Source organism: Pteropus alecto, unplaced genomic scaffold (assembly GCF_000325575.1).
Source record: "Pteropus alecto unplaced genomic scaffold, ASM32557v1 scaffold39, whole genome shotgun sequence".
NCBI classification, from domain to species: Eukaryota; Metazoa; Chordata; class Mammalia; order Chiroptera; family Pteropodidae; genus Pteropus; species Pteropus alecto.
Window position 1 is genome coordinate 5,948,597 of NW_006443568.1, and position 12,322 is coordinate 5,960,918.

At 36.4% G+C, this 12,322-nt stretch overlaps 2 protein-coding genes across 3 annotated transcripts in view; one reads left to right on the forward strand and one right to left on the reverse strand.

Annotated features, from left to right (window-relative positions):
• Positions 1-886, forward strand: part of FABP3 (fatty acid binding protein 3) — a 16,369-nt gene extending 15,483 nt beyond the window's left edge. The window contains exon 4 of the mRNA XM_025041426.1: positions 838-886. Coding sequence (XP_024897194.1) covers positions 838-873 — 36 coding nt within the window. The 3' untranslated portion in view covers positions 874-886. The remainder of the gene's footprint in view (positions 1-837) is intronic.
• The window catches only part of ZCCHC17 (zinc finger CCHC-type containing 17), a 45,939-nt gene that overhangs the window by 7,057 nt on the left and 26,560 nt on the right, over positions 1-12,322 (reverse strand). For both annotated transcript variants that reach the window (XM_006924314.2, XM_015598778.2), the window contains 2 exons: positions 8,639-8,739; positions 6,711-6,856 (listed from right to left, as the gene is read on the reverse strand). In XM_006924314.2, the coding sequence (XP_006924376.1) occupies positions 6,711-6,856; positions 8,639-8,739 (247 nt within the window). The remainder of the gene's footprint in view (positions 1-6,710; positions 6,857-8,638; positions 8,740-12,322) is intronic.

Here is a 12,322-nt window from a genome sequence, read left to right on the forward strand (position 1 = left end):
CCTGTATGACAACATAGACTTTTCCCTTCAGATGATCTCACTTGGTTCCACATTTGGCTCCCAGAGCCAACTAATGCTGGAACAGGAATCCGAATCTGCCACTTTCACACACTCCAAAACATCCATCTTGGGTAGAAGCTATTACCAGTAAAGAAAGCCAACCTCCTGTTGGAATCAAAGATTTAGAGGGCGAAAGGAAACAGACAGGAGGTCTGGAATCTTGATTTATGGTTGTGAACAGAAATAGATCAATAGATAACATCAGATGGTTTGCTAAGGGAAGCTGACGAGAGAGTGAAAACTAGCAAAAAAGTAGCCTTATGAGGTCTGATAAGTCAAGCACAATATACAGCAGACATGTTTGAGGCACTCAATACATATTTGTTGAGTAAATAAATAATTGAAGAGCTAAATGAATAACTGAAGTGTGGTACACAGAAAAGAATATTGAATTAGTAATCTGAACACCTGGGTTATTTCAATGTTATCTCTTATAACTGTGTGACTTCACGAACACAATTTCTCTTAATCACTATTTACCTAATGTATAAAATAATGGGATAATCTACTCTGGCTACCTCATAGAATTGTATAAGGATAAAACAAAAATAAAAATATGAAAGTATTTTATAAACTGTAAATGTTAAACAAATATAAGGCATAAAAGATAATAAAGGGATCAACAATGAGGTGAAAAGACAATGATGCTAGATGATATCTTGGGAGAAACAGTGGGCATCAAGGGGGAAGTTTTAATGGTTTTGACTCTAGAACATTTTTTTTTAAAAAAGATTTTTATTAAAACATAGCTAATATACAATATTATATTCGTTTCAGGTGTACAACATAGTTATTCAACATTTATATACCTAAAGAAGTGATCACCATGATAAATCCAGCAACCATCTGACACTGTATGATGCTATCACAATGTTATTGACTATGTTTCTGATGCTGTACACCAAATCCCCCTAGAACACTTTTTAATCAAAGAGAACTCATGATTTAAAAGTTTATATACACAAAAGTACTTTAAAAAATAATGAAGGTGTGATGATTATTACTGCCATTGTTCATTAGACTATTTCTCTACTAAGCGAAGAGCAATGGAGGGTAGAATAATGGGTTGACTAAGTAGGTCATAAAGAGCTTCATACCTAGCAAATGCTTAATAATTGTTTTAGTGAACTGAAATACATATCTCAAAGGAGCTTTAGAAACAAAGTAATAACTACTTGCACTAGGTGTATTAAGCAACGCAAAACAAAAACAACTTAACTGAAGACACACAGAAGTGAGATAACCACATAACCACTTTAGGAATCTGACAAATATCATTTAGACCTAAAAGGTTGAAAAAGAAAAATTCTTGGAACATATAAATAGAATTACGGTTAAAAATCTAGCTCTACTAAAAAGTAAAATTACCCGTTTGCAGACATGAGCTTATATATGTAGAAAATCCTAAAGATTCCACACAAAAAAACCTGTTAGAATAAATGAATTCAGCAAAGTTGCAGGATACAAAATTAACACCCAAAACCACTTGCATTTCTATACATTAACAATGAGCAATCCAAAAAGAAAATTAAGAAAGTAATTCCATCTACAAATAACATCAAAAAGAATAAAATACTTAGAAATAAACTTAACCAAGAAGGCAAAAAGACTTGTACTCTGAAAAGAACAAAATACTGCTGAAAGAAATTAAAGACAACACAAATAAGTGAAATAACATCTGTGTTTATGGTTTGGGAGACAATATGGTAAAGATGTCAATAGATTTGATGTGACCCTATCAAAATCCCAATGACCTTTTTTTGCAGAAATAGAAAATACATCCTAAAATTCATATGGAATCCCAGGGGACCCCAAATAGCCAAAAAAATCTTGAAAAAGAACAAAGTTGGAAGACTCACATTTCCTGATTCAAAACTTACAAAGAATAATCAAAACAGTGTGACATAGACTAATGAAATAGAGAGCCAAAAATAAACCCTCAGGTACATGGTAAAATGATTTCTGACAAGAATGCCAAGACCATTCAATGGAGAGTGCAGTCTTTCCAACAAAGGGTGCTGGGAAAACTGAATAGCCACATGTAAAGTATGAACTGGGACCCTACTTCACACCATATACAAAACAAAACCAAACCTCAGAATGGATCAAAGACCTAAACATAAAGAATTAAAACTATAAAACTTTCAAAACAGGAAAAATCTTCATGACATTGGATTTGGCAATGATTCCTTGAATATAACACCAAAAGTATAGGAAACAAACAAATAAAAAACCAGACTTCATCAAGATTAAAAATTTTATGCATTAAAAGACACTATCATGAATTTATTTAACACTGCTACTGAACTATATACTGAAAAATGGCTAAAATGGTAAGTTTTATGTGTTTTTTTCCATCACAATTCTTTAAAAAAAATGTAAATCTGAAAAAAAAATAGGGCATTATCAACAGAGTAAAAAGGCAATCCACAGAATGGGAGAAAATATCTGCAAGTCATCTATCTGATAACAAACTGATATTCAGAATATATAAAAGACTGCCTTAGAACACAATCTCTGAGCATACAGCCTCTGTTTTTAAGCAACACCTACTAGTAGCAGACATACACTGGACTTTGCTGTATGCCTGGCACTGCGCTCAGTTTTACATGCATCCTAATAGCCTTATAAAGTAGATGCTTATTATTCTCATTTCACAAAAAAGGAAACAGATTGAGAAGTTCAGTAATTAGGCAAAGTTCCACAATGAGGAGGGGATTGAGCTGAGACTGGAACCCAGGCAGCCTGTCTCTGCAGCCCATGTTCTTAAGTACTCTACTGCTTCCAAAAATGCAATTCCTCAGCATCCACCTGATGTAATATGGTGTAGCTATTACAAATGAGCAGTAAAAGACCATGTGGCAAAAATGGAAAAATGCTTATGACAAAGCAAAAGAGCAGGATATAAAATTGTACACACAATTTTATTAAATCTAGGTAAAACATTTGAAAACAGATGGTAGAAAATATGTGCCACGAAAACAGAAATTCTGGTAAAGCAGTCAGATTATGGGCTGCCTTTCTTTTGTTTTATATTTCAATAATGAGGTTATATTGTGGAAACTTCCCTTTTCCCTCTTTTAATTAAGCCCTCAGATTTCTACGAGGAAGGCTCTAGAAACACGTAGCATGAAGAATAACGGTATAGAGCATTTGAGATCTTGTTTCCCATAAATTTTGTTTGGCTCAAATAAAATCAATCAATCGATCAATCAATCATGCCAAGTCCCGTGTTCAAAATTAAGCAATACTGCAGGTAGGATGGAACCAGGGTTGCCTCTGTGAAGGAGCCAGGCTAAATCTGGCAATGCTGAATTTTTGCAGAGGGCTTCGAGAAGAGGGCAGCGCTTGAAGCAGGGGCTTTTGTTAATTTTATTTCTTTAGTTCACAGGAGAATAGTATCAAACTAAAATAATATCCCCACTGCTCTAAATCAATGTTTTCCAAGTTTCAGTCATTCCCATAACATCGCCATGATTTTTACTCCATGTGTTTAAAACCTGTTACATCTTTTGCTAAAAATTTTATTACTTTCCTTTTTACTTTAAAAAGTTTTTCTTAAAAAGGAAACTATACCACAACTGTAAATAGAAAACTTGCATCCCTTGCCATATGTAGAAGTTAACTGTAAAAATAAATATATAAAAAAAGACAAAACAATGTTTCAGCTAGATACAATTTACTGCCTGCTAAAGGAAGTAGCTGAAAAGGAATAGGGTTAGAAGTTTGTTTTCACAGGAGGCAGTTTAGATTTTATTTAAAGTATAACGGGAAATCATTGAAGAATTTTAAACAGGAAGAGATACAGTCTGATTGGATATTTTAACACTTTCTGGGAAATTAAAAAACATTAAAAAAATGAGAAAAGATAAAAGTGAACAAGTGAATAACACCATCCACTTTTACCTAATTAACAATTACAAAACACTACACTCTATTGGAAACTTCTGCACTGTTAGTACGAACGTGAAATGGTATAGTCACTATGAAAAACAGTACAGTGGTTCCTCAAAAACAAAAAAAATCACAATAGGATTACCATATCCAGCAACTCCACTTCTGGGTATACACCCAAAGGAATTGAAAGCAGGGTCTCGAAGAAATATTTGTACAACTGTGTTCATAGGAGCCGCAAGGTATAAGCAACTCAAGAGTCAACAATGAATGAATGAATGAATGAATGAGCAAAAATATGGCCAATACATACAGTGGAATATTACTCAGTCTTAAAAAGGAAGGAAATTCTGACACATGCTATAATATGGATGAACCTTGAGGATATTATACGAAGTCAAATGAGCCAGTCATAAAAAGACAAATACTATATAATTCCACTTGTACGAGGTTCCTAGAGAAGTCTAAATCACGGTGGTTAGCAGGGGTGGGGAGAATGAGGAGTTATTATTTAATGGGTACAGAGATTCAGTTTTTCAAGATAAAAAAGTTCTGGAGATGGATGTTATTGATTACACAATAATATGAATTTACTTAACGCCAAAGAAATGCAAACTTCAAAATGGTTAAGATGGTAAAATTTATGTTATGCATATTTTATCACAATTTTAAAAAACCACAAACACTATACCCAAAGGTTGCAGATTTTGGCTTACGATTCTGGGTGAATAGAGATCTATTCATTGAGATATGGCAGAATGTGGAAGGTGCAGCTTTGGGTAGGAAAATTTAAAATGTTTTGGGGTATGTTAAGCTTGATGTCAACTTGACAACTGGAGATGTCAAGTAGGCAGTTGAATATCCAAATTTAAGTTCCAGAGAAAAAGTGAGGGACAGAGTCACAGATTTGGATTTTAAAAAGGATACAAATAATTTAGGGGACTATTAGCATATAAATGGCACTCAAAACCATAGGACAGAATGAGATTACCTAGGGGGAAAGTAGTTAGAGAAGAGAAGGGAGTAATAAGAGCCTTGGAGCACTCCAACATTAAGAATTAAGGCAGAGGGTGAAAAATCATAATGAAGAGAATCAATAAGTGAGATAAAGAGCTTAAAAAAAAACTCAGATGCTCAGACCCAGGCCCTAAGAGTTGGAGGGCAAATGTGTATTTTTAAAATCTCCCTAGGCCAGTTCAAAAGTCTGAATAGGAAATGTGAGGGGAGGCAAAAATAGAATTGAGATACTTAAAAGATACCACCAACAGGATTTGATGACTGATTAAATGGGGGATGGAAAGTAAATGACATATTGGTTTCTTTCATAGGAGACTGGCAGGTTATTAATGTCATTAAAAAAAGAAATACAAGATAGAAGGATAGAAACAAGGTTTTTGATTGTTTTTATGGTGCTGGGGTTGAAGGTGGGATATCATAGATAGGAAGGAGGGTTAAAGACAAGATGATGATAGTCATGACAGCCAACAATAATTAAGCAAGGAGCACTGTCATCAAAGATCAGAACAATTCCACTTTGAAAATTAAGAAACTGAAGTTAGAGAGCCCAAAATTACATAGCTGGTAAGTAGCACAGAAGAGTTTCAAGTCTAGGTCTGATGGACTCTAAGCCAAAGTTTGAGGTACGTGTGGGATACTTGTTGGGAATATGGAAGTCATCAAGGCAGCTAGTCTTAGAAAAGATGTGATCATCCAGGAAGAGAACAGACATATCAATAAGTTATCATTCTTGTATAAGCTATTATTCTTGTAATTGATTCTTACAAAGTTACGATGGGACTTTTCCCTCACCTATAAAATGAAGTTAATACTTATTTGTAGATAATGTACACTGAGGGCAAGGACCTTATCACAGTTTTTGTATTCCTAGGTTTGTAATGCCTAGAACAAATTAACAGAAGCTTTAAATAAACAAAACCCTAAAACTTAATACTTGGCCACAATTAGAAAAATACTACATAATATAAGAACCACTATTTCCTGACCAAACAATAGTTTTTTTCATTTCTTCTCTGTGAAGCATGCTACAAATTACAAATCTGCTGTTTTTCTACACCACAATGTCTATTTTATAAATTCTTCTGCTATAAGTAGTAGATAGGAGGTAGAACTCAGTGAGACAGGCACCCATCCACTGCTGGGTACAGATAAGTACTTTCTGGAATGACAATTTGATAAAATTTATCAAGAGCCTTAAAGCCCTAACTCAGTAATCTTATTTAGGAATTTATACAAAGAAAACAATAAGATATGTGGCCAAAAGTTTAGGTTGGAAGTTATCAAAAATATCCAACAATAGAAAAATTATTAAATAAAACACCATACGGCCATAGGGTAGAATATCATATGCTGCTCTTAAATCAAGTTTTGAAGAACACTTAAAGATATTAGAAAATGCTTTTGATAAGTATAATAAAAAAAGTAAGATATAAGCTATATCTAATATGACCATAATTTTGTTTATATATATATGTAGCATCATATATACATGTGTGTATGTATGTGTGTACACACACACACACACACACACACACACACACACACACACACACACACTCTAATACCCAGAAAAAAGATTAGAATATACCAAAAATACTATAAGAGTTTCTCTGGGTAGAAATATTACAGGAGATCCTAATATTCTTTACATTTTTCAGTATTTCCAGCGTTTCTATTAAAAGTATACATTTTCATTTTAAAACAAAAAAAAATGTGATAAAATGAAAGATAACACTCACCTTCTTTCTTTTTCTGGAAGAATTCTTCGTGGGGTCAGGCTTCTCAAATTCTGCTGACTTTGCCTCTTCCTTCTCCTCTTCCTCATCAGGTATCAGGGAGTATTTGGTCCCACCTGGTTGCATGAAACAATCCTTTGCAAAGTGGCCTGCAAAAGAAAAGTAGAAAAGGTAGGGAGGGAAGAAGCAGTCCTTCCTCTAAGCAGATAGATCTTCCCCAGAGGCTCCAGAAAGGGGCTAGCTGATTCAGGAGATATTACTGAGTTCATTCAGAGCAGTTGTTGGATTCAGAGCAGATTTTCTGTCACCTCAGGATGGCAATGCTCACAACGAGAGCCAGACTAGTAGCTGGTCCTAGAGCTGTGGGAAATACTGGGGCTGCTTTGAAAATGGCAGAGGATGTGAGGATGCTGGCTTATGCTGCCTTCTATTAGCAATGGGGCTTAGTAATTTTTAAAGATCTATTTGGAACTTATTCCTGACAACAAAAGGCTGCTCCAAAGAGCAGAATGCTTAGCAGAGGGAGCCGAAAGGCAGGCCAAGGCCCTGAAGGAAGATAGCTCTTAGGCAGCTGGCAGGAAGGCAGCATCCAGGCTAACAGATAGAGAGACAGGCACAGTCACCTAGGGGCACTCAACATTCACAGACTGTCTGGCAAGGGCCTCAGAGATCATCAAATCCAACACTGCATCTGCAGAGGATATGAAGCCCCAGAGAACAGAAGTAGCTCAAGGTCACACAAATAGCAGCAGAGCTAAAACTTACCTGGCGTCTTCTGCCTCCCTGCCCTGTGCATTTTCTGCTGCACCAAAACCAACCACCTTTGGCCCAACCTTTGCTGACTGGGCCAAATTCCATCTCTCATTATTCTTCTCTGCCTCATGTAACACCTGGTGGACACAAGTTGAAGGTAAGATGACCCTACCCTCCCTGAACCTATAGTGCTTTCAAGGGCCCTTTTAACAGATGCTACAGAGCTGGTTTTGTCTGAGCTTGTTACAGATCCTGTCTCAGAGGCACAAAGAATTTGATAAGATTATAAAAACAATATGTAAACCAATTTGCAACTCTGAGTCCAGAAGCTGGATGGTGCTTGGAAGGAAAATACAACATAGAATTTTCCAAATATCTCTAATCTTCCCATAATTACCCGGAGAAGGTATTCTTCCTTTTGATTTTATTCTTCCCTTCCTCCGTGTTAATGATAAGTAGGGGACTTAAACTCCACAACCTCAACTAGTTGTTGTAGAAAAATAACAAACTGGGTAGATGGAAGACTAGGGAGAAGAGGTGATGAATTGAGGTCACTCTGAAAATGAGAAGCTGGCAATCCCTCTCATTATAGCTCCAACAAGGGAAGTCAGGCTGAAAGAGCTCTTTAATAATTAAGGCTACAGGAAACCTGAGGAAACAGAGCTAAAAGGAAGTGACTAGTGTGTGTTCTTTATTACTAAAAGGATATTGTATTCACAACTGTGAAATTAAAGAGATGAGCAAGAAAGGATTTAACTTGAATCCTTAAGAAATATATTTCTAACTGGCTTAATTCTTGCAGCAGAACAATAATAAGATCCTTTAATCCTTGGATATAAAATTTTAGAGTGTTAATCATAATCTAACACTCTTACCTTCTTAGCATAATACGTGAGGCCTTGCCCAGGTAGGGCATCAGCTGCAGAGAGTGGGGAGAGGTGGTAACAATATAGTATCACCACTAGGGCCAGCAGCGGGGCTGGCATTCAGAAAAGGAAACAGAAAAAGCAGCAAGCCATGAACTCTGATGTGAGTCTAGTACAAATGACATCACAAGCAGGTGAGGCCATCGCTTGGTTAAAAAACAGAGTGAGCTAAACTCACACTAGGCTGTCTCCCTCATCCTGCAAAGGGTCCATCAGCAGGGAAAGAAGGAAATGACAGAGGCTTTGATTTACCTTTACAGCCACACTTCTTGCAGGTAGTGTTCAGGACAGCCTCAAGGGTGATCTTCTGCCCAGTGTAATCCTGGAAGGACCGCCTCCGCCTCTCTTCTTGCCTGTAATGAAAAGGATTCTGACTGTTGGCCCCCTTAGGAGATGTGGCCAGAGATATTGCAAAGCAATGCTGTACACTGGTTTTTTGTTTTGCTTTTAGCAGATACAGGGGAGAAAGGAAAAGCACTGGGCATAAAGAGACCAGTAGTGAAGGCAATGACATGAAATAGACATTCTTTTTTACTCAGGACAAAGCTCTGAATTAATAATCATGAATAAAACTAGACTTCATCTCATTGATGCCCAGAAGATAAAGATATAATTACTCATCTTGCTAAGCCACCTACAATCCTTACAAGGTCACTCATGGGTTTAAAAGACCTTCAAAGATTTCCTGGAAAATCAAGTCTAAATTCCTTACACCTTGGTATTCGAGGCCTTTAGCAGTCTGCCTCTAACCGACTTTTCCAGCCTCATCTTTACTTGTACAATACGCTTTAGCCAAACCAGACTATTTTACCTTCTCCAGATGGTTCCCTGCTTTTGCTCAGGTAGTTCTCTCTCTGAAATGCTCTGCTTTCCCTCTTTACTCCCACCTCACCACCTCACACAAACATTTCAAGGCTCATCTCAATTACGACCTCTCCTTCTACTAAGTCTTCTTCCCTGAGTCCTTCAGCCAGAATTAATCTTTGTTCACATTCCAAGAATACTATTTAAAAATTCTAAACTTCTGACCAAATATACATACAGAAAACTGTTCATAAATATACAGCTTGATTTTCACAATTTGAACATACCCAGATAACCAGTACTCGGATAAACAGATTATTACCAGCACCCCAGAAACCCCTCTAGTTACCATGCCTCGCCCAAGGGTAACCACTGTTCTAATTCCTAACACATAGATTGGTTTTGTAAATCATATAAATGGAATCATAGAATATCGACCCTTCTGTGTCTGGCTTTTTATGCTTGTTTGTGCAATACATCCATATTGTGTGTAGTTTGTTCTAATTTGCCATAAAGTATTTTGCTGTCGGTGTAAAGTATTTGATGTAATCTCTATTATGAACAGTGGAACTACTGGGTTGTAGGGCATCAGCTTTTAGTAGATACTGCCAAATAGTTTTCCATAGTGTGTTTACCAATTATACTCCTACCAGAGGAGCCTAAGCACCCCAGCTATCAAGTGACTGTAAATTGCAGCTTAAACAAACCCTTTTATAATCAATCCCAACATTCTGTGGACTCTATAACATACCATAAGCCAAATCATACCTCCAGCTAACACTTGAATCCAACAAATGTGTCACTTACCACCTGTCTCCCTTTCTGCCCTCACTGACATCATGTTAGTTTAGGTTTCATCACATTTCACCTAAACAGTAATAATCCCTTCACTGGTCTCCCTGCCTCCAATTCTCCTCTTCCAATCTATCTAGTACACATAGTTGGATTAATCTTTCTCTTTTCAGTTCAACTAATAAGCTGCAAGCACCGATGCTAATACTAGTGATATGACAAGTATATTAAAATGATAGGACACAGTCCTTTTCCTCATGGAGCTTATAGTCTAGAAGCAAAGGGAGACATATAAATGGATAATTATAGTGTGGTGACTCATAAATGCTCTTTCTGAAGACTATACTATGCTAGCTAAACCTAATGGAAAACTGGCTTTAGCCTCTTTCCGTTTGTACAATCACTTATTAGATGACCTTGTTAATTCCTTGAGGCCTGAGGGAATGAAATATAAGAAAGCTAGATTTTGATGGCAAATGAAAGGAAGCTAACTGTGGGTGACTAAAGACAACATGAAGGTATTGAGCACAACAGGGTGAGGCCAGAGTATGGAGCCTCTCCCACTCAAAGGCTAAACAAAATTCATATTCTTTGACTGATATTCAACTCTTCCTCTTAAAGCTAATTCCTAGAATCCTTTTCTTTAAATCACTCTTTTAGCATTTCTTACATGTTGCCTTAAAGTTATTTGCATAATTATTTCATTACACTAGGCATTAAGGTCCTTAAGCAGAAACCTTGGTATTGCCACTATACTTCAAACAGTATATAAACCCAGTAAATACTTGTTGAATAAAGAGTAAATGGATGCACTAACTAAATGACTGCTATATATCAGGTGCTATAGGTCACAGTGATCTCTGACCTTTCTGGCACCAGGAACCAGTGCTCCTATGAGAATCTAACGCCTAATAATCTGAGGTGGAGCAGAGAGGGTGATGCTAGCACTGGGGAGAGGCTACAAATACAGATGAAGCTTTACTGCTTGCCCGCCACTCATCTCCTGCTGTGCAGCCTGGTTCCAACCAGGCCACAGACTGCTACTGGTCCATGGCCCAAGGATTGAGGACCCTTGCTATAGGAGATAAGAAAGACAAGATGTGCTCCATGTTCTCATGGATCTTATATATTCTTTCAAAGGAAAAGGTGTGATAATCTCAGATATTAGAGAAAAAACAAAGAGACATTTTATAACAATAACTATAAGTAGCTATTATATATTAAGTTTCTACTATAGACTAGACGATAAGCTAGGCTTTTATAAATGAGATTTCATTTAAATCATCCGACTTTTCTGAGCTGTAGGTGTCATTATTTCCATTTTATAGTCAAGAAATTGAGATTCAGAGAGGCTAGGTAAGCTGCTCAAAGGCATATACTAAGTTTGGGCAGAATTAAGACTCTTTCTGATTCAAGTCTAACTCTAAAACATGCCATCTTTGCACTGTGCCATGCTCCTTTCCTGGATTTAGCTCTAGAAATAATTTACAACAAAAGTTGTAGAGACATGTCTAGTGTAGAACGAACCAGAAAGCCCTTTCCCTCCTCTACCCTCATTTTGAGAAAGAGAGGCAGCTCTTTCATCTTACTTTTTTTATTTTACTCTTACAAGGGTGGCTTTGGGAAATTTCATTGCTTTTTAATGAGTCTGTACAGCATAGGATTATTTGAAGCAGAAGCAATTTATTATAGTGCAATTAGTAAATGTCAGAACTAGGCAACATTTCTCAGTTCTGAGTTATAAAAGATTTCCACCATAAATGGAAAGTGTTTTGTCAATAATCAGCCCTACCAACATGTCAATATTTACAGACTAAACTATAGAAATAAGAAAAACTCTGTAAGTCACATGCAACAAGTAGAAGTATCATGTGGTGAAAGGCATTAGCTTTAATGTCAGGGAGACCTAGAGTCAAGTCCCTGAGCCACTATAATTTGCTATAAAACTAAGTTATTACCAAGCATCGAGCCAGAAAGAAACTAAGGATATAAAGTAAAATGTATATAACACCTACTTTGCAAGTTGTTAGAATTAGATAATAGTACATAAACTGCCTTGTATAATGCCTGGCACAGAGTATGTATTCAATAAATATCACTTTCCTTCCTTTAAGGTAATGTTTCTTCATATCCTAAGTTGATTGCTGAAAACAATAAACATAAGGGCTTCTAAACTTTTCGCTACCAAGATCTCACTCAAACAACATTTATTTAGTTTTTTTTTTAAATAAATCAATAACTGCCGCTGACAGCACCTGATTAGCATGAGATAAATGATGTGATATTTTATCATCAAAAGCAACAAAATAATGTCGTGGTCAAACTGAAGATAAATGTATG